This window comes from Stylophora pistillata, chromosome 3 (assembly GCF_964205215.1).
Source record: "Stylophora pistillata chromosome 3, jaStyPist1.2, whole genome shotgun sequence".
NCBI classification, from domain to species: Eukaryota; Metazoa; Cnidaria; class Anthozoa; order Scleractinia; family Pocilloporidae; genus Stylophora; species Stylophora pistillata.
Genome location: NC_142521.1, coordinates 30,899,029 through 30,922,045, shown reverse-complemented (window position 1 = coordinate 30,922,045; position 23,017 = coordinate 30,899,029). Strand labels below are relative to the sequence as shown.

Here is a 23,017-nt window from a genome sequence, read left to right as displayed (position 1 = left end):
ATTTTGTTTAAGAGATGAGTAAACTGGTCCATGTAGATTTCTAACGAGAAAAAATCTCGATTTACTGGGAGGCTGTATTAAGCGAACGGATTTCTTTTTGTGATGCCTGATTACATTTATGTTACCAGATTTCAGTAAAAAATCACTAGACCCAATCTGTGCTCATCTACGCGACTCTTGAAAAGGAAGATATTTTGAAACTACAACTTTTCAACCAAGTTTGTCTGAGAGTAACTAGAGCTCAGGTCTACGCAGAAAAGCATGTCCAGCTTTGATCAGTTGTATCAATCGATCACGCGTGAGAATTGAGAAATTGATATATTTGAGACTGATACAAATCTGCCTCCCTTGATTTAATTTCAATCTAAGAGTTAAGGATTTGTGGATGTTCCGACAAGTTTTTCCTTTTGATAACTGCAAAAGATTACATTTTTGTTCACCAACATCGAAACGTGTGCTCTGGAACCCTTTTACTCAAATTCGAAAGTTCCCCCGACAGTCGCGAGCCCGAGACCTTAGTTGAAGGCCTTTGGTCGCCAATTATTAGAATCCCTTTGATTTCTATACATTTCTTTCCGTTTGAGTTGCGAAACCGATAACCGTCTCAATTTTGAATTTAACTAATGCAAAGGTATGTTTTTTGGGACCAGGAAACATCGACACACAAGGAGAAACGGGCTCCTGTAGTACGAAAGGACGTAAATAGCATTGCTTTCGAACAACAATTTTAGCGCCACCCGAGAGACTTCTGCGAGAGTGTTGCACTCAATCCCTAAGACTCATGGAGCTGCATTGCAACTAAGGGGGGTGGGGTAGGGGGCTTCGTTAATCAGACCTTGGCGGTTTATGTCGACTTGTGGATTTCCTTGGTTCATGTGCTGAGTAATAAATTTCATGCGCGCACACTTGTAAGATTAAAGAAACAAATATATTTTAGGCCTCAGAAATAAGTTTCACTTTTGTATTTAAGGATGTCTTGCCAAACAGCTACAGTGGAATCTCGCTTTAACGAAGTGCCAAGGGGTCGACCGCGTAAATTGGTTCGTTATATCGAGGGTTCGTTATATCAAAGTTCTGTGGCATACATTTTACTGTAACTTTAGCCGGGCTGAAACTTAAGTATCGTTCGTAAACCGTGGAGTTCGTCATATAAAGGTTCGTTAAATCAAGGACTTCGTTATATGGAGCTTCGTTAAACCGAGGACTTCGTTATACAGAGGTTCGTTAAATCGAGGTTCCATTGTACTAGTAAAAAGCAAATTGATAATTCCAAAACCTATAAAGTGATCATTCATCACAAAAACGGTTTTCAGAAGGGCTCCTCTTCAAAAGTGTCAAAGCAGTTAAAAAGATATTTAAAAAATGCGTTCCTTGAAAAGGCTAAAACTACGGAAATTAGCAAAGAAGAGGGTCTCAATGAGATTGAACCGCTGACCGAAATTGACAAATTTAAACCGATTTTCGTAAAACATGCTAACCGTAATAATAGGCCAAAATGTTAACCTTTCTTTACCCGTAAAAGCCTCATTGAGACCCTCAAAGAGTCAAAGGAATAAAAATTTACATCATCATACCCGTTCTTTGTTACTTCAAGTTAAAAAAAGAAGTTGAAGAAAGATCAGGCCACGAGTTCATCAGTTTGCGATTGATTCTAGCCAACCTAACAACTGGCAAATTTGCGCAATTGACATGACTTCTCACTATAGCCTGGAAATTATTTTCTGATATACTAGCCCATTCGTGCAGTTTATCATAAGTGAAGAACTCTTTGTACAAAATTTCGATATAAAAAGTCTTGTTCGGGCACATAGCGAAACTTAAAAACTAAATCCCAAACCTTTTTTTAAGAAAATGCTTCAAATATTTTAGCGATAACCAGTTCAATTGAGTACCCGATCGCATAGCGCCACAAATAGTATTGAAACACTCTTTCTCTAGTTAATCTATAGTAAAGAACTTATTGAACAAAATTCCGATCTGAAAAGTCTTTTTCTCTAGGCTCGTGATGAAATTTAAAAAGCAAATCCTTAACCAAAAAAGGAGAAATGCTAAAATTTCTCATCGATTACGAGTTCAAATGAATACTCGATTGTATAATGCCTCTAAAAGTACTCAAACACACTTAAAGAAAAACTAAAAAGTCTTAGATTACTTTGGTCTATTTGAGTCTGTGTACAATCCAATCCTGGTGTGGTCCCTGAAGTTTTTTCTCCATCGGTGTAGAGTCTTGTCTTTTTCTTGTGTAAGTTTGTGTTCAGTGTTCACAACCTTCAAGGAAAAAGATCATTCAAACTCAAATTAAAAATTGAGAAAGAAAAATTCCTAAAATGCTAAGACAGTGGCGAATCCAGGGGGAGGGTCTGGGGGTCCGGACCCCCCCCCCATCAGACCTGACGCAAACAACTTTGAGAATGAAATTCTTACATCTGCAGGATCGTATATCACTTTTTAACTGGCTGATTTTTAAATTAATGAATCCAAGTAAACGGTAAGCGGCCAAAGAATTGTAACGTGCAACCGCGACTGGTGGGAGGGGGAGTGGAGGGTGTGGGGGAGAAGTAATTTGCCTCAAAAGAGTCCAACAGTCCTTTCTGAACCAAAGTTTGGACCCCCCCCCCATCAAAAATTCATGGATCCGCCCTTGTAAGAGCACTATGTAACACAATTTGCATTGCATTTCTACGCCAATACAGGTGCCATAGGATTGTAAGCCTTAGAATAAAACAAAAAAATCTTCATAGAGTCATTTAAGCATTACAGTAATTGACAATAAAGAAAGTTACACCCACATGTACATCATCCAAAGTCTAAACTTCAGAAGCGTCCGGTAGGTCCAGTGTGACGTCATCTCCAATGAGTACAAATGGTGCCCAGTCCCGTACATTTCTGAACTGTTCAATTTCTCTCGTGCAATTCATAGCTTGCTGAAGAGCTTCACTGGCTCTCTTTCCTGCCACAAGTTCTTCATAGAAGTACTTCATGAATTCCTTCGTGGCCTCGTCACCAAGCGCCCACAGAGCCACCAAAACAGAACGAGCTCCGGCACCAAGAAACACTCGCGCTATGCCAATTACTCCTTCAGCTGCCTTGATTTCTCCTCGAGCGCTGTGACAGCAACTCAGCACAACCAGTTTTTCCCGCAGGTGAGCATTTGACACATCCTTCATTGTGAAAAGGTAATCTTCCTCGGCAGGAGTCTGTGATTTGCGGTTTGTTCGTGGCGCCAGGATAATTTCTCCTGTCTCCATTCGGCCATGTGCTGCGATGTGCACCAGAGTAACTGACGAGAGCCGCCTCAACACCTCATCTTTTGTTGCCTCCTCTCCAATGAGTGGCGTAGAGTCGAGGATGTCGCCTATCATTTTCACTTCTTCTTCGGCACATGGAAGCGGATCTAACTTTCTTCCCTCATAAAGAACTTCATCCAAACATGGATTGCCCACGAGTAGCGCGCCGGTCTTGTTGTGAAAGTCGTCTCTTTCATCAACAATCAACTTCAGAGTGGTCAAGGATGGAATGACACGAATTCTGAAAGATTCGCACAGATATTTTGAATTGGAGTCCATCAGTGCAGCAAAAGGGACCATGCACAATGAACGTTCGGGGACAAAGATAAGTTCATGGCCATTAATCAGATCGGCAATAGGACCAATGATGATGTCATACAACTTGCGCAGTGACTCTGTTCTGAATTTCTCTTTGTTTAACTTTTCAATGTAGTTTTCGGTCAAGTAACCATCAGAACCATAATCACTGATGTTTATTTGTCTGAAGTGAACACCATTACCGATCTGAACAACCCAGAAATACATTTGTTCATCAGTAACTTTTAAGAAAACCAAATTCGATTGAGCACAACCCACAGGTAATCGGTAAAGAGGCTTCTCAGGCAGGTGTGACAAATAGCATGGTTCACCAGAGCCGTACTCATAATTCAACAAATCGTTTAGAGCTTGAGCACGTGCTTGGTCAGCTACGAGTAGAGCCTCAACAACTTGACCTAAGTTCAAATGCAGTTCCCATAACTGTGCATATGCATCTTCACAGGAACTACGATAGGTAATCTTCCACTCATCTTCAAATTGCAGATCAGCTCCTAGCTCATTATACATCGTAACGCTGGACTGGTAGTACTTAAGCGAACTGAAAAGAGACCCTAGGTTTTTAGAGACAACTCCAAGGTTAAAAAGTGTTAAGGCTTGTTTAGCCCTGTTTCCCACTTTCTTTTCAACTGCTAGTGCAAGTTCGTGGTACTCCATTGCTCTTCGAGCATCACCTAATCTTTTATAAGTACATCCGAGATGGGAATAACAGACCCCCTCCCCTTCCTTGTCGCCTACCTCTTTAGAAGTTTGTAATGCAAGTTGTCCATAATCGATGGCTTCCATAAATTTCCCTAGTTCGCCGTAACAACTACCGAGATTGCAATAACAAATTCTCCTGCCAGCCTTGTTTCCCACTACTTTATATATTTCTAAAGCAAGTTTATAGCATTCCTCAGCTTGTATAAAATATCCTAACCTACTATAAACATTACCGAGATTGCAATAACTCTTTCCCTCTCCAGCCTTGTCACCCACTTCTTTGAAAATTTGTAATGCAAGTTGTTGGTACTCCATAGCTTTTTCAGTATTTCCTAACTCAAAACAAGCCAACCCGAGATTGCAATAACTCTCTCCCTCTCGAGCCTTATCGCCCACTTCTTTGAAAATTTCTAATGCAAGTTGTTGGTACTTGATAGCTTTCATATCATTTCGTAAATGGTGATGATAATTACCGAGATTATAATAACTTTTTCCCTCGTTAGCCTTGTCGCCCACTTCTTGGTAAATTTCTAATACAAGTTGTTCGTACTCGAAAGCTTTTGTGTAATTTCCTAACTCAGCATAAATATTACCGAGATTTCTGTAGGTGCCTCCCTCTCTAGCCTTGTCGCCCACTCTTTGGAAAATTTCTAAAGCAAGTTTATTGTACTCGATAGCTTTTATGAAATTTCCTAACTCTCGATAGGCTACAGCGAGACTGTCACAACTGTTTCCCTCTCTGGCTTTGTCGCTCACTTCTTGGGAAATTTCTAATGCAAGTTGCATGTACTCGATACCTTTTATACAATTTCCTATCTCAGCATAAGTAACACCGAGATTGTGATAACTTCTTCCCTTTCCGGTCTTGTCGCCCACTTCTTGGAAAATTTCTAATGCAAGTTGGCAGTACTCGATAGCTTTTATAAAATTTCCTAAGCTGTAATAACTAGTAACAAGACGGTCATAACTCTCTCCTTCATTAGCCTTGTCTCCCATTTCTTTATAAATTTCTAATGCAAGTTGGTAATACTCGATAGCTTTTATAAAATTTCCTAAACCATTATAAGAATTACCGAGATTGTAATGAGTGTTTCCCTCACTAGCCTTGTCGCCCACTTCTTTGAAAATTTCTAATGCAAGCCGTTTGTACGTGATAGCTTTTGCAAAACTTTCCAACTCATAATAGGCGATCCCGAGTCCGCTATAACTATACCCCTCCCTAGCTTTGTCGCCCAATTCTTTGAAAAGATTTACTGCACGTTTGTAGCACTCAATGGCTCTTCTAAAGTATTTACGGCCGTGATAGGCCGAACCAATATCATAGTAAGCGTTGCCCTCCCCATGTTTGTTTCTGGTTGCTTTGGCAATTTGCAGAAGCTGTTTGAGACGGATGACATCTTGGGTATCGTCTGGACAGGCTTCATCTTTGTACGAGATATTTTGTATTTCCTAGAATTTTGCGAAACTTCGTAAGAATTTTTATTGCTTTTTTGGACGTAATATTCAAATGTTCAAGTTCCAAGGTCAAAATACGTAAGCCTTTTGTTTCAATACGTGAGGTTCTTAATGGAGATGAGTGTTAGCCGCAAAAAATGTAATAAAAAAGTGAGAAGACAAAAAAAAAGTGTAAGTGCCACTAACCCCAAAACATTTTTTTACGATAAAAGAAACTTCCTTATTTTACTGATCATCACAGTGAAAGAATTTTATTAGTCGAATAAAACCTCGCAATTCTACAAGCAGTCAAAGCTCAATTTTTTACGTAAACGACCGTGCATTTTGGGACCTGGCTCGGGAAAGGCTGTCACGTCATCCCGGGTTCCCAAGACAAGAAATCGTTTGGGGAATTTTCTTTTTTTTTGGACATCGAGGACCTTCAATAAAACACCTAATTAGCTACAGAAATCCATGCCATCTAGAAGCTCAAACTCGGACATATATGACTCCGAAGCATCCGAAACTTGTAGACTTCTAATCAATTGGAATATGACATGAAGATGGAGGAAATCGTCTGTCGCCCAAAGCCGCGAAGCCTCAATGAGATGGAGTCAAGAGATCCCTAACACTACTTGGAACGAACTCTATCCGACTCTTCTAACCTCATCTCGAGAAAGGCACATGCCCAAAAAGCCTAATATACAAGGTTTGGACGAACATTGCGATCGATGAAGATTTTAAACCAGATATCTAAGCTCGGTTAGAAAGAAAGCAGAACGTGACCTTGTTGGAGCCGCTGGGGAAATTTCGCCATAGACGCGTTGACAGACTTGCAACAAAGCTCAGTAAACTAGCGCAAGCAAAAACTAGAATAATAAATGTAATAGAACTTTCAAAGTACGTAGAGTCAGTGGCCATAGATTAAGAAATATTAGCCACGGAGTCGAAAGTTAAACTGAACGAGGTCGACAAGCTTCTTGTAAATTTGAGAGCACAAAAAAGGAATAGAAAAGGTGAATCTTATACGCGTATATTATCTGCCTCCTCAAAAACGAACAGCAAGGGTGAAACATAACCCGAATAAAATCAGAGCGGTTAAAAATCGCAAATGAAAACAGGGTCCAAGGTAGTAGGATAAAAAGATTGAGTCACGCAAGCAGCACATCAGGAACCCATCGAATGAACAACCGGACAGATGAACAAATTCACGGCCGATAAATCTGCCTCAAAAATTACATTCTAGGACACAAATTAAAAGTGTGCAAAGGAGAGAAATTAACAGGGAATCGACCCTTGACCTACAAACGCATTACAAAGAGACGGAGACCCCCCAATACACGAATTTTTTTTCGCGGCATCCTCTTGGTGAAAGAAAGGATTCTTAACAAGAGAAGCGCGACGCTTCATAAGAACAACTTTCTCACGCTAAATGTTTGATAAAAACGTACAGATCTTCAAAATACGCTCGAAGAATAGAGGAAACCTAGTTAAAATTTTAGACACATGTATCTCTGAAGTAAATTTTACTGGGAGACAAAGGTCGCTCAAAAACAAAGAAAATAGCCGGCAGAAGAAGATATTGCCTCTTGTAACACAATGTCATTTGGATTTACCTGACCTCAAAACACAGTGATGGAGAAATGGCACTTATTTTGCGGTCTTTGAAAATTCATGAAAGATAACTAAAATAGATTCGACATTAACTTTTCTTTTTTTTTTTTACTTTGTTATCAGTAAGACAAGGAGATTTGTTGTATCGAAAAAAACTCTTGGGGTTAACCGCAAAAAAATTTATTTTAATTACAACGGAAAGAATTTAACTGGTAGCCGAGGAATGTTCAAACTTGTTAGCCGTAGAATTCATTACCCCGTTGAGACCCTCATAAATTACTTTGCAGTTTGGTTTTTTAGCGCTAAGATTGAATGTAATTCGTTTGTCATACACTTCAAACCCCACATGGCATTGCTTTGGAATTTAGTAAATATCAATTTCCAGCCCCAAAATCATCGCAAGATACTCATTAGTTTCTTTTCTATATTCCTTTTAAAGTGAAGGAAAGTTTTTAAACTTAAAACCTTAAGAAAAGGGCTACGCTTCTCGTGTTTGTTTTTTACACTTACTTGACCTTTCTCTGAGGGATTTCTTAAGCCTCTCATATCTTCTTTGTGCTCTGTTTCTTGCGCTGCAACATTCAGCTCACCATAAACCTGCACACTGGCTCCTAGAAAGAAGCTTAGTCATTGAGCCGAGAGAAATTTATTCAAAGACAGAAACGAATATATGAAGAAAACTGTAAGTGTCAAGGATCAACGGTGTGACTCTTCAATAGAGACTTATGGTGCTCTTCCCTTTTTTGTATCGTCTACACAAATGATTTCAAGGTCCAACTTCAAGTTATGATTCATGTCTAGTTTTTTTCCTAAATTCGATGGAACTAGGACTTCCTCACCGTCTGAATAGGGGCGGGAACAATTTTAGTCCACAAATGAGGCAAAGATCATGTTTTATTCCCGATCTTGGCTTCTGTAATGAGTGATATGTTCGGGTGGTTTTCACCTAAACCCCACTATTCTTTACCTAAGAGGTCTACAACTTATAAAGAAGTAAGCCGGTAAAGACCATGCGCTCTTCTATGATGACCATCACCGGAAAACAAGGAATAGTATTGCGGGACTAGTTCTTGATCAAAGCTCCCCGCTCCGTTCCAAGTCTTAAAACATTGTTATCTTTTAATTTTGAGAATGAAGCCACCGAAAAAAGAAAGTTATAAAATCATTAGAACGCATTTATGGAAACATACTATGAAAATTCTGTTATCTTTTTCCAAGTTTCGCCCAGTTAAAAAACATCATCTTTAACTTTTATCCTCGGGCTTGAAATTTACTATCTTCATTTCGATCATCACACAATAGTATTGAGTAAAAACTCCAATCCTTGCTATGTTCAGGATATTTCGGCCGAATCACACCAACTAGTATGACAACCGAGTCTTTATGAGAGTCCGAGTTATTATCATGATGGCTCTTTCTCTGGTTCATCACTCAGTAAGAATGCATCCTCTTTCATTTGTGATAACGGTAGAATACAGTCATTTCATAGCTCTCACCCGATGAAGTGGCGTCATGATCATCCAGCTTTGGCTCAAATAGCTTCGAAGTAACTTTAGCATCCTCTGTGGCTGAAATACACAGAAAGCACATTAGCACATTTGAAGGCAATATTTTCCAGTCAGGTGACGCTTTGTAATTAATAAATGCTCAATAGGTGTACTGAGAAAGTAGAAACAAGTACGGTTTCTGGAGATATTTCTTCAGTTAGAGGGCTAAGAAACACTGTCTTGATGTCAACGATCACGCGAAAGCACCATGTTAATATCCCAATATCGCCAATTTACAAGATGATTTTTACGTAAGTATAATATGATGGCCTTTTATACCACATGCCGCGTAAAGCTCATTGATAGAGGTTCACTTCCAGTGTGTAACTCAGTGAAAACCATCATCTGTCAGTTGTGTTACTAAAAGAATACTCTAATTTGATGATTTTTCCTCACCTGGTGAGGTGTTCTTCTGAAAGTCGAGTTTGTCCTCCGCTGATATCGATGTGACATGGGCTTCTACTGTGACTGAAACGCAAGGAAGCATTGTGGGTAAATACATCTTCGAGGATTGTAGCCCCACCCTTTTATGTTCATGAAGACTGAAAAACTAAAACTTTATAACTTTGATCTGGAAACTGTTCTACTGATTTGATTGCTCCGCCAAAATAAACAGGGAGAGAAGCTTTTTTGTTCTCTGCTTTTTCCAACCCTTAATCTCTACCATATCAAGACCTAAAATCAAATTCTCCCAACTAAGCCTCAATTTTTCTTTGTTGGCTACTCCTGAGAATTTAGTGTCATATCGTGACAACCATGGGTACTCCTCAATTGATCATCTGCATAAATGTCTTTTTCTAATTTTAATGATGTTTTGATAATTGCATGGAAAATGTATGAGTTGATCGCTTATATAGAGTGACTTGGAAAGATATTCCTCAAATGGGCCGCAGACTCTCCGTGATGCTTCAGTATTCAATGAAAATAATGTCAAATTCCTCTTAAACGAGTGCAAACTTGCAATGACGATAGCTTTGTTTGGACATTTATTTAAAAAAAATCCCATCAGATTCTTTCTCACCGTCTTGAGAAGCGTTGGCACCAATTTCTTGTTTTCCTTCTGTTGATAGGAATTCGTTTTCAGTCACATTTGAAAATGAAACAAAGCAATTGAGGTCGACCGTAAAACATTAAACTGTACATTTTATACCTTCCACAACATTATGCTTGAGGCCCTGAGCTTTTTTACCAAATACGCCACTCTCATTTGCTAAGAAGCATTATCAATAAATTTGATTATTAGGCTTAAGATAACATTTTCCATTCCATGATTACACAAAAGAATCAATCCTAGCATTATGGAGAATGTAACCCACTCAGTGGCCCATGCGCTTCGATCTTCCACAACAATAGAGCTGCATTGTAGGTTCGACAGTTCAGTCCAAAGACATTACTGGGCCTGGTTCCTTGTGTCTTGATTTCCTTTCTCTTTTGATGGCATACATTGATTTCTTGAGTTTTTGTGGCCAAATAACACCCTTTAGTTTAAACACCAGTAGAAAACCATCATTTTATAGTACTTCTTACCTGGTGAGTTTTTCTCATGAACATTCACTTTTTCCCCAACCAATACTGACGTCACTTGAGCGTCCTCAGTGGCTGAAATACAAGAAAAAAAAGGATCTCTTAATCAGCGCCAAGGAAACATTTTGAGTTCATTAAGGCTGTTGAACTGAAAGTTTCTTCGTTTCTACCGAGGAAAAATGTCCTGTTAGACGTTTTTTGCATTTCTCGAGTTTTGAGATCTTTACATTGACAAGATGTCCAATCTAATTCTCTTAATTTAGAGCAAAGCTTGTTTTATTAGCCACTCCAGAGAATTTTGAATGAAATTTTCGTCTTTTTAGCGTTTCAAAAAGCGCAAGAATAATAATTTCAGTTGCTGGGGTTAAGTTTTTAGTGAGCGATCCTAAAGGTGACTTATAAGACAGGCCACAGACTATCTAACAGGTGTCAGTGACCTCTAATATTAAATCACAATTCTGCTCAATAGGCGACAGATTTGCGATGAAGATAATGATGCACAGACACTAACAGTTTTTAAATTTATTTTTTCTCACCTGTAGACGTGTTGCCACCAATTCCTAGTTTTTCGTCGGGCGATGGAACTTTATCTTCAGCCAGATCTGAAAACAAAAAGAGTTAAAGTAAGGTTGAATTTACGTTGTTGTAGTAGTACATTTCCATGACAACACATTAGAAAACAAGTTATTGGTTTTTCTTTTTTTATTTTGTTTTGTGTGTGTGGTTTTTTTTTTTTTGGGGGGGGGGGGAGCGAATACGTTTGAGCTAGAAAAGATATGTTTCTATATCAGAGTTTCTTGATCAGTAACGTCACCTTTAAACTTAAGCACCAGCCATAAGATACTGTTTTCCATTTCACGATCACGCAAAAGAATGCAAGCATTTCAATCGCAGCTGTATGCAACATGTTTTTCAGTTATATGAATCTGATTTTATGGCCATCATTCCACCAGTCTCCCACAGTTTAGTGTGGGAAGGATCGACTCTTGATAGAACATTTACAACCTCTCTTTTTTTTCTTATACGCGTGTTCTTTATTTTAAAACACCATCGCGAAATCTATCTCACCTGATGAAGTGACGCTTTGGATGTCCAGTTTCTCCTCAGCTGAAATTGACGTAGCTTGACCATCTTCTATAGCTGAAATACATAGTTACCATATAAGTTGATGAGTCACTTTTTAAGTCTACTAACGGATTGAAAGTCTCGTGGTTTCTGTTAAGAAAACCGTCTTTATTTTACTTCAAGGGGGTTTGAACAGTCTACGGGTTCGTGGGCAAGACAATCAACTTTCTGTTGTAACTAATCTAGAAGAAGGAAAAGAGTAAAGATTTCCTGTTTCCTACTTTTCTATTCTCTTTAACTATGCATTCTTAAGGGATTCTTGTTTGCCTCTGCTGAAAATTCGGCGTTATATTAAGATAATTAGCCCCTGTGTTTCTTTACTTAAGAGAGATCTTTGAGCTTTAACAACATTATGAAAATGGAAGAATATTTCATATACTGATCATTTTTGGTAGGGAAAGTCGTAAAAGTTCTTAGATAGTGACCCTTGAAAAGCGGACTAAAAACAGAGGCTATAAACATTCTGTCAAGCTTCAGTGATCACCTTCATGTTGTTGAAATTCCTCACATGGACGCTTTGAAAAGGAAAGGATGTTTGTAATTTAATTTTTTCTCACCTGTAGACGTATCGTCACCTTCAGGTGATTGGATTTTATCCTCAGCCAATCCTTGCTATATACAGGATATTTCGGAGGAATCATGGGAGCTAGTTTGACAAGCGAGTCTTAAAGAGAGTCCGATTATCATGGCCCTTTCTCTGGTTCATCACTCACTAAGAATGTATCCTCTCTCAGTTGTGATAATGGCAGAATACAATCATTTCATACTTTTTATTACCTGATGAAGTGGCGTCATGAACATCCAGCTTTTGCTCAAATGGCTTCCAAGTAACTTTAGCATCCTCTGTGGCTGGAATGCAAGGTAAAGCAAGTTAACACATTTGAACAATATTTGAACAGTTAGGTAACGCTTTGTAATTTGTAAGCGCTTAAGTAGGGGCACTGAGAAAAAAGAAACAAGTATGGAGAGTATAGTTCTTCAGTTAGAGGGCTAAGAAACACTGTCTTGATGTACACGAGTCACGCGAAAGCACCAAGTCAATATCCCAATCTTGGCAATTTACAAGATGATTTTTTACGTAAGTATAATAGGATGACTTTTATACCACATGTCGCGTAAAACTCAGTGATAGAGGTTCACTTTCTGTATGCAACTCATTGAAAACCATCATCTCTCAGTTGTGTTGCCAAAAGAATTCCTTAATTTGATGGTTTTTCCTCACCTGGTGTGGTGTTCTGCTGAACGTGGAGTTTTTCCTCTATTGATATCGATATGACATGAGCATCTTTAGTGCCTGAAACAAAGAAGCAATTTGGTGAATACATCTTCTGAGACTGTAGCACCACCCTTTTATGTTCATAAAGACTAAAAAGCTAAAATTTAATAGTTTTGGTCAAGAAACTGTTCTACTGATTTGATGAGTTTCTTTTTTTCCCGCTTATTCTTTAATCCTATAGCCTCTGCCATATCAAGACTTTAATTCTAAGTCTCCCAACTAAGCCTTAATTTTTCTTTAATGGCTACTCTTGAGAACTTGGTGTCATATCGCGACAATCATGAGTATTCCTCAATTAATAATCTGCGTAGTTGTCTTCTGATTTTAATGATGTTTTAATAATTGCTCGGAAAAATTATATGTTGATCGCTCCATAGAGGTTGAGTTTTCACTGAAGCGACTCGGAAAGAGATTCCCCAGACGGGCCACAGACTCTCCGTAACTCTTCATCAGTCACGGTATTCACTGAAAATAACGTCAAATTTCGCTTACACGAGTGCAAACTTGCAATGACGATAGCTTTATAGGATATTTATTTGGAAAAAATCTTGTCAGATTCTTTCTCACCTTGGGAAGCATTGTCACCGATTTCTAGTTTTCCTTCACCTGATAGGAATTCATTTATAATCACATCTGAAAAGAAAACAGAATGCAATAAAGGTCGAACTTAAACATCAAAGCCGTACATTTTATACCTTCAAAAACATTATGCTAAAGACCCTGAGCTTTTCTACCGAATATGCCGCTCTCATTCTCTAAGAAGCATCATCGATCAATTTGATTACTAGCTTTAAGACATCATTTTTCATTCCATGATCACACAAAAAAATCAATCTTAGCATTATGCAGGATGTATGATACATGCAACCCACTCAATGGCCCACCTGCTTCTATTCTCCCACAACGATAGCTTGGTAGTATTTAAAGAGAATACTTCTGGGTGTCTAAGGATTACGATTTTAGGAATTAGGATTTTAGATGGTAACTCGGAAAGTGGCTGTGGGAAATCTTGGACAGGTCGTAGACTACGAGGCGCCAGTAGCCACCCAACAAAGAGCCAAACTCTGCTTACTGCTTTACTTCAATTAAACCTTCTTTTTACCTATGGTTTTCTCACCTGAAGAAGTATTTGCACCAAGAATTTCTACTTGCCCGTCAGGTGATGGTTCTTTATCATCACCCATATCTGAAAATTATACAGAATGAGTGAAGAGTAAAAAAACCTTATATGTGACCAAATGTGGACTCCTTCACTCCCATCACTGTAGTAACACGAAAAGATTCTGCAACCAATTCTAATTTTAACAATTTGCAGGACGTTTGCCTTATATAGACATCTGTTCTATTGGCCTTTATACCACGAGTGTCTTACAACTCCGTGATGGAGGTTCTTCTCCTTGGGAAACATTCCGAATTTCTCTTTTCCAACTATTTGTGTGTCACTCGTTAGAAAAACATCATGCCAGTGTTCCAGTTGTCTTAACAGGTAGAACACACTAACCTCTAACAGTTTTTCTCACCTGATGAAGTGTTTTCATGAATGCTCAGTTTCTTCTTGTCTGAAATGGATGCAACTTGAGGATCTTCAAAGGCTGAAATATCAAGACAAAAAATCAAGGTTTTGCTACTACCTCAGTGCTGAATTCATGATACCTAGTATAGTGAAACGTTATAGTTTTTGTTTTAGAAGAAATCCAGCGGACGTTAAATTTAATTCCTACACAGTCAGCAGGTAAGGGCCTTTAATTTTGGGCTGTACCATCAGGTTGAAGTTGCATTCCAGAGGAAGAAGAGGGTAAGGTTGTTGTTCCCTGATTGCCTTCCCTGATTTCCCCTCTTTTGACGCTATAAATCCTCACACTTTCCGAGGGCTAATTCTCCTCAAATGTCACAGAAAATATTTCATTCTTGGCTACTTCTACAATTGATTTGGTCTAAAGCTAAATTTCTTCAGCAGCACATGGATATTTCTGTAAAATTTTTTTTTCGTTGTGTTCTTTCTCACCTGTTGACATTTTTTCATCAGTACTGTGATTCCCTTCTTGTGATGTCACATTATGTTTAGCCAGATCTGAGAATGAAGCCGAGTGTGTCAGATACTAAAAAATTACCTAATGTGCGTCACTTAAATCTAGTACCATAAATCTCTTAAAGCTCAGAGAGGGAGCTTTTACTCGCGTAGAAGCACTCAGAACTTCTTCTGTAAATGCGAGTAACTGTGTGTCATTTGGTAGAAATATATCATTCCTCAGTTGTGACACTGGTAGAAAATCACCATATTGTAGTTTTTCTTACTTGATGAGATGTTTTTATCAACGTCCAATTTTTCCTCAACAAATAACGAAAGAAAAAGATAGCGGCTCCTCATACTAACTACAGTCTCTCCGTAAGGCATCAAAGCCGGGAATGCCTTGGATATTTTTGACAATTTTTCTTTATATTTGACTCTTTCTAACCTGTAGATGTACTTTCAGTAATTACTAGTTTTCCTTCAGGTGATATGACTTCACTTTCAGTCACGTCTGATGAGTTTTTGTTATGAACATCCACCTTTTCCTCAACCAAAACTGAATTCACTTGAGGATCTTCAGTGGCTAAAATACAGAAAAAAAGTATCTCTTATTCGACGTTAAGGAAATATTTTGAGTTCATCAGAGCTGTTGAATTGAACGTTAGCTAGTATCTGTCATGGAAACTGTCCTGTGTGATGTTTTCTGCATTTCTCGAGTTTTGAAATCTTTTACGTTGACAAGATGTCGAAGCTAATTGCTTTAATTTAGAGCAAAGCAAATTTTTTCTGGCCACTCCAGCGGAGAATTTGAATGATATTATCGTCTTTGTAGCGTTTTAAAAAGTGCAAGAAAATCTTTTAACAGGATTAAGATTTTAGTGAGCGACCCTAAAGGTGACTTATAAGACAGGACGCAGACTATCTCGGTGAAACCTAATATCAAATCACAATTCCGCTCAAAAGGCGAAAGATTTGCGATGAAGATAATGATACACGGACACCTTTATAGGCAATTTCTCTCATGATTTTCTTTCTCACCTGTAGACGTATTGTCACCAGTTCCTAGTATTTCATCAGGTGATGGAACTTTACCTTCAGCCACATCTAAAAAAAAAAAGAGTGAAGTTAAGGTCGGATTTACGTCATTGTACATATCCATGACAACATATTGGAAAACAATTTATTCTATATACAAGGCTAAAAGATTTTTTTTTAGCCTTGTATATATAATATACTTTATTAAGCAAACATTATGGACATTGGAAAACAACTTGTTTAGTTTTTTTTCTGTTTTTTTTTTTTTGCTTTTTTTTTTCGGCGAATAAATTTGAGCAAGATAAGATATTTTTCTTTATTAGACTGTTGTTTGCTCAGTAACTTTATCTTTAACCTTAACCACCAGCCATAGGATACTGTTTTTCACTTCGTTCTTTCAAATTATTTGATGAAGTAACTGTTCACATTGCAGTTTTTATGTACAAATTTAAAAACGAACTTCTTCCCATAAATTGTAATGTTTTTTCACTTCAGTCAAAGAAACCCATAATTATAATACAAGGCTTTTCTCTAGAATGACTTATGCTCTGCCAAAGACAAGAACAAACTTTGGTCATTTGTATTTTTAATATTAGATATCAAGGCGCTAAGGTTTGGAATGCAATCGGTGATGACATTAAGCTTCTACCACTTAAACAATTTAAGAAAAAGTTAAAATAAAGTAGTCTTGCAAGTTACTAATTGACTTGATTATACTATACATTTTCTTTCTTCCGTTAGTTAATCTGCCTATACATACTGTATTTTCCTGCTTATTTTCGCTAATTTGTATTTTTAGCTTGTAACTAGTTTTTGTCTGTGTGTTTCTGTGTTGTTGTATGTGTTACTTAAAAAAGTCTCAAGTACCTGACACCGTTAGTCATTACAGTATTTAAGATCCTAAGGATGGCTGCTCAATTCTATTAGCCTGGTGGTTATTTTGGGCAGCCATGCATTTTATTTGAATTTTTTTATTACTTTTTTTGTAATGTAAATTTAATTTAATTCAGGGTGCAAATAAAAGTTGTTGTTGTTGTTGTTGTTGTTGTACGCAAAAGAATACGACCATTTGAATCTCAGCTACATGCAAGATGTTTATCAATTACATAAATCTGATGGTCAACGTACCACGAGTCTCCCACAGTTTAGTAAGGGACGTTCCACTCCTGTTGGGAGCATTTGCAGACTCTCTTTTTTAATTATACGCGTATTCATTATTTTAAAACACCGTGCCCTAGAGGTGATGATAGTAGAAATCTATCACGTCTCACCTGCTAAAGTGACGCTTTGGACATCCAGTTTCTCCTCAGCTGAAATCGAGGTAACTTGACTATCTTCTGCGGCTGAAATACATAGATACCATGTAAGCTATGATTCTCTCATGAAGTCTGCTAAAAGAATTGAAATTTTCGTGGTTTCCGCTTAGAAAAACGTCTTCATTTTACTCGTGGTTTGAACGTAGGCCAAAACAGTCAGTTTCCTTTTGTTAAAACAAGGAGAGGAGTAAAGATTTCCTGCTTCCCGCTTTTCTAGTCTTTTTGACCTATGCATTCTTAAAGGCTTCTCGTTTGCTTCTGCTGAAATTTCGGCGTTATATTAAGATAATAAACCCTTAGTGTATCCTTACTTAAAAAGATCTTAATAGCTTAATAGCATCATAAAAACGTGTGAATAACTCATACACTGATCATTCTCCGTAGGGAAAGGCCTAAAAGTTCTTAGATAGCGAGCCGCGGAAAGCGAGCTAGAAACGCAGGCTATAAACATCCTATCAAGCGTCAGTAGTCACGTCATGTTTGTGGGTTTTGTTCTGGAACTGTTGACTGACATAAAAAGCCCCGAAAAACAACATTACAAGCTATACTACTTCTTTCCATCCCATGATCTAGCATTCCAATCCTAGCTGTGTACAAGATGTTTTTTGTCATTTGTCGCCTACATAAATCTGACTTAATGGCCTCTGCACCACGAGTTCATCACAGTTCGGAGATAGTTGTTCGACTTCTGTTGAGAGCATGCGCAGTTTCTCTTCTCTGAGTATGTGTGTTCCTTATTGAAAGCACTCACTTACAGGTGAGATAAGAGTAGAATACTATTATTTTCTTACCTGGTGATATGCTGCTTTGGACGTCCAGTTCATTCTCAACCGAAACAGAGGTAACTTGATCATCAACTGATATCAATGCAACTTGAGGATCCTCCATGGCTGAAATCAATACAAAGAACGATATATCTTTTAAATTTGCGCTGATTAAATTTTATTATGATTCCAATCATAGCAGTTGGCAGGATGTTTGATCCATAAATCTGATTTCTTAGCCTTCATATAACGAACCTCCGACTCAGTGATGAAGGTTTGTCTGCTGTGGGGAACATTCGGAATTTCTCTTCTTGACAATGTGCGTGTTACTCAAAAGAATAAAAAACGTCATCTTTCAGTAGTTTTAACAATACAACACCAACCTTTGATAGTTTTTCTCACCTGGTGAAGTATTTATGTTAATGTTCAGTTTCTCTCCTTCGGAAACTGATGGAACATGAGGATCGTCTGTGTCTGAAATACCACGAAAGGTTCATATTTTAGTTTGCGTCGATGAAACTTAAGTTTATGTTACTCCTTATGATTTTTGGAAGACTTCTCCATTAAAATTTATGGTTTTTGTTTGAAAGTCTAACTGATATCAAGTTCGTAAACGGTCTGCAGGCTTGATGGCGCAGGCCTTTAACTTCGGACCTCACTGTAACTTTGACATTTCAGTTCATAGAAAGTACCGGGCCTGGTTCCTTGTGCCATGATTTCCTTCCTCTTTTGATGGCATACATTGATTTCTTAAGCTTTTGTAGCCTTCTTTAAACATCCCCCCCAAGTTTTACACTGGTAGAAAACCATCATTTGATATTTTTTCTCACCTGATGAGTTCTTGTTATAAGCATCCTTTTTTTCCTCAACCGATACTGTCGTAACTTGACCGGTATCTTTAGTGGCTGAAATACAAGAAAACAACTACCTCTTAATCGGCGTTGTTGAAACATTTCGAGGTTATTGAGGTTAATTGTTGAACTGAATTTTCTGAGTTTCTGTCACGGAAACTGTCCTGTCTGATGTTTTCTGCATTTCTCGAGTTTTGAAATCTTTACATTGACAAGGTGTCGAAAGGCAATTCTCTTAATTTAAAGCAAAGCAAGTTTTTTTTTTTGGCCACTCCAGAGAATTTTGAATAACATTTTCGTCTTGGTAACGTTCTAAAAAAGTGCAAGAGTAATAATTTCAGTTATTGGGTAAAACTTTTAGTAAGCGACCCTAAAGGTGACTTATGAGACAAGCCACAGTAATAGGCGTCGTTGACCCCTAATATTAAATCAAAGGCTCAAAAGGCGAAAGATTTGCGATGGAGATAATGATACAGACACCTTCGTAGACAGTTTTTAAATTTATTTTTTTCTCACCTGTAGACATACTGTCACCAGTTCCTAGTTTTTCATCAGGTGATGGAATTTTATCTTCAGCCAGATATGAAAACAACGAGTGAAATTAAGGCTGAATTTACGTCATTGCAGTGGTACATTTTCATGACAACACATTGGAAAACAACTTATTTAGCTTTTTTTTTTTCGCGTTATTCTTTTTTTATTTTTTGGCCAATAAGTTGAGCAAGAGAAAATATAAATTTTTTTATGAGAGTCTTTTGCTCAGTAACGTCACCTTTAACTTTAACCACCAGCCATAAGATACTGTTTTCCATTTCATGATCACCCAAAGCCCAGTTACATGAATCTGATTAAATGGCCATCATACCACAAGTCTCCCACAGTTTAGTGTGGGAAAGTTCGACTCCTCATTGTTGGTAGCATTCGCAACCTCTTTTTATCTTAGTAGAGGCGTGTTCCTTACTTTAAAACACCATTCTTTAGAGGTGATGATAGGAGAAATCTATCATGTCTCACCTGATGAAAAGATGCTTTGGACGTCCAGTTTCTCCTCGACGGAAACCGACGTAGCTTGACCATCCTCTGTGGCTGAAATACATAGATACCATATGAGTTAATGAGTCTCTTATGAAGTCTCCTAAAATATTGAAATTTTCGTGGTTTTCGTTGAGAAAACCGTCTTTATAGTCTGAAGGTTCATGGGAGGCCAAGACAATCAATTTTGAGTGGCAACAAGAACAAGTAAAGATTTCCTGTTTTCTGCTTTTCTAGTCTTTTTAACCTATGCATTCTTAAAGGCTGCTTGCTTGCTTCTGCTGAAAAATCGGCGTTATATTAAGATAATCAGCCCTTTGTGTATCCTTACTTAAAGAGATTTTAATAGCTTAATAGCATTATAAAAAATTTAGAATAATTCATATGCTGATCGGCTTTGGTAGTGAAAGGTGCTAGAGTTCTTGGAGAGCGGCCCCCCGGAAAGCGGGCTCTTAGACAGGTTAGAAACATCCCCTCAAGCGTCAGTGGTCACCTTCATGTTTTCAAATTTCGCAACCTTGTGAAAAAGATAGTTTTAAATCTTTTACATGGAAGCTTTAAAGAGGAAAATATTTGTAATTTAATTTTTTCTCACCTGATGACGTATCGTCACCAATGCCTCGTTGCTCTTCAGGTGATTTGATTTTATCGTCAGCCATATCTGAAGTAAAACAGGATGAAATAATGGTAGTCAAATAGAGTGTGAATAAATGTTTCTCATGAGAAAAATTTCCCTGAAATGTATATTCAGCATCCAAAAACAAAATCACCCAGCAAAAGAGGACACGTGATCAGGACGTGAGCCAGGAGACCTGGAGCTGGTTGACAGATTAGGTGCATATTTGTTAATTTCCCAGGAAAAAAATTATCCGCAGCAAGAATCTTATATTTGTAAATTGCGGTTTCTACGAAGTCCCATTGCACAACTAAGAAATTCTTTGTGATGGAGATCAGAATAACAAAAACAATTGCTCACAGAAACGAGGCAAACTAAGAAAGGAATATTAGTTTTGTATTTTCGTCTGAAGTCTTTCTGTTAAGCCTCGACATCATGTTTTCGACCTAGTTTTCCTTGCCCAAAAACATGCAAAATTGCAGTCAAGCTTACAGCGGCTGACAAGGTGAAAAGTATAAACAGTATCTAGACAATATGAAATACTCACCTCAGTAACACAGCGTGTAGAGAGAGGATTTCATCCATCAACGAGAAGATTCTGATGACTTGATAATCTAAAAGGAAATACAAAATAATTAGTTTAGAAAGATTCGCTTCTTCTTCAATGTATGCATCGTTGAACTACGCATTCGGAATATATTTAAAAAAAAAACAGGCCCAGGTGATCAAGAACGAAAAAGGGTGTGGACAAACCGTGCGACATGCTGGGAGAGCATGCTACATGAGAAATTCTTGTTTGTATCGGTCGGGTAGTGGCACCAAGCTAGTATCTGGGAGAGAAACGGATTCGAAAACTGTCATAGCCTGAATTTTTTTCAAGCTTCGTTTTTCGCCATTTGTTTCATTGAAACGTACCTTCGAAGATGCTCTGTGTTTGTAGTCTACAGAACTCGCACAATCCTTTCCTTTCAGTTAATCAGATTAGGAAATTTAACCATTAGATACTTCATCACGGCAATTCCCGGGCATCAGGAAGTTTCTTCATTTTAACGGTTTCCAAAGACAGAATATATTTTATGAAACAATTTTCAAAAACAATAACGAGAAACATTGTATAGTTTTAAACTTACATCGATCATCTCCTTCTGATTCGCTTGGATTTGGTCACGGAAATGATTTTTTCCGACGGCCTATGAAGCGAAGCAGGATCTGCAAATTTATTTTAGACAATAAAACATATCATGAATTCTCTCGCTCTCAAATTGGCTGAAGTTAGCCTGTATCTTTTGTCCGAGATTTCCATCATCATAACCACTATGGTTGCTGTTAAGTTGCCCCATAGTTGTGGATCTGATTAAGAGTCATTACCCCGTAAAATCATTAGGAAAAAAATGTTTATGGGCAAAATATTTGGACTAATGGCAAACTTGGGAATGTGTACTCGATCCGTTTTATAGATCAAAGCCAATAGGCGAGAAAGTGGACGTTGTTACGAAGTTATTTACTGTTTATTTCATCTTTTTACTATCACTTTCAGCGACAACTCAAAGTCTATTTCGAACATGACAGCGACTTACGCGAAAATTAACATTCGCGCAAAATTGGCAAAGATCGAGAAAATTGAACTTATCTTTGGAGTATAATTGAAGGTGATAGATCACTAACGCTGCGCATTCCATTCCGCATCACGACCACATCAAAATTTGTTTGGCCTAATTTTTTTAAACTTAATTTCTTACTGATATTGAACCTATCAATAGTTTAGTTTCAATTTTCTCTGTGTCGAGTTCAGTACGAGAAAATAAAGGAACTTTGGCAATATCACAGAACATGATTTTGAGAGTATCAAACTACTGGAGGACATAATAAAAATTTTGGCATTTCTTGCCAAATGAATCTATAGTTACCGAATACAAAAGTGCGAAGAAAATAATGCAAACAAACACAGAAATCACTTCAGCTTGAGAAGACTCTCGTATAATTGGAAGAAAAACAAAATGTTAATTAAGCCGATATCAGAAATTAAACCTGAGCCTTACCGAATTTTTTATTGAACTAGCGAAAGTTTCGAGCAAACGATTGTTCGAGTTATCGGGAGCGGAAATCGGAATGCAAGATTAGCCATTTCTTACATATAATATTGGAAAAGCTACAAATTACAAAGGAGACAAATTATGAAGGACATCATTACCATAAGTATAACAAAAAAAAATCTGTTATTAATAAACAAACACTCCTATTGATACACGACTCTTACCTCAGAAGTTTCGGTTGGAAGTTTGTCTTGCTTTCTTGACACCAACTCCACATGAAAAGTTTCCTTGCAGCTTCAAGGTGTAACCACTAAAGTGTCACGGCTTAGCCGCACGATGAAATTCGAAGAAGTTGAACGGCACTTTATACTGTTCCCCTCGGTTAGAAATAAATTTTGAGGAGTGCATGCATGTTTCTGTTTCTGTGTTTTTCTAAGGTAACTACTTCAGTTTCGCGGGCAGTTTTAGTTTTTGTTCGTGAAGATCAGATCATTACTCATATACACCTACGAAATCGAGACAACTGGCCCCGTAC

The 23,017-nt window shown here is 37.8% G+C and overlaps 1 protein-coding gene across 5 annotated transcripts; it reads right to left on the bottom strand.

Moving 5' to 3' along the window:
* Positions 1 to 906: 906 nt before the first annotated feature.
* On the bottom strand, positions 907 to 22,863 carry LOC111323362 (uncharacterized). Of its 5 annotated transcripts, XM_088751487.1 has the most exons (27): positions 22,707 to 22,863; positions 21,580 to 21,658; positions 20,997 to 21,063; positions 20,429 to 20,494; positions 19,816 to 19,887; positions 19,318 to 19,371; positions 18,781 to 18,855; positions 18,353 to 18,424; positions 17,978 to 18,076; positions 17,142 to 17,213; positions 15,874 to 15,939; positions 15,281 to 15,418; positions 14,830 to 14,895; positions 14,345 to 14,416; positions 13,942 to 14,010; positions 13,392 to 13,457; positions 12,771 to 12,842; positions 12,326 to 12,397; positions 11,492 to 11,563; positions 10,960 to 11,025; positions 10,427 to 10,498; positions 9,921 to 9,959; positions 9,296 to 9,367; positions 8,849 to 8,920; positions 7,863 to 7,963; positions 2,790 to 5,753; positions 907 to 2,268 (listed from the first exon to the last, which is right to left on the bottom strand). In XM_088751487.1, the coding sequence occupies exons 4-26, from the start codon at positions 20,490 to 20,492 to the stop codon at positions 2,808 to 2,810; spliced, it is 4,569 nt and encodes a 1,522-aa protein (XP_088607613.1). In that variant the 5' UTR covers positions 20,493 to 20,494; positions 20,997 to 21,063; positions 21,580 to 21,658; positions 22,707 to 22,863; the 3' UTR covers positions 907 to 2,268; positions 2,790 to 2,807. The 5 variants fall into 5 exon arrangements, with proteins under 5 accessions (XP_088607613.1, XP_088607616.1, XP_088607615.1 ...); XM_088751490.1 differs by lacking the exon at positions 8,849 to 8,920; XM_088751489.1 differs by lacking the exon at positions 11,492 to 11,563.
* Positions 22,864 to 23,017: the final 154 nt, after the last annotated feature.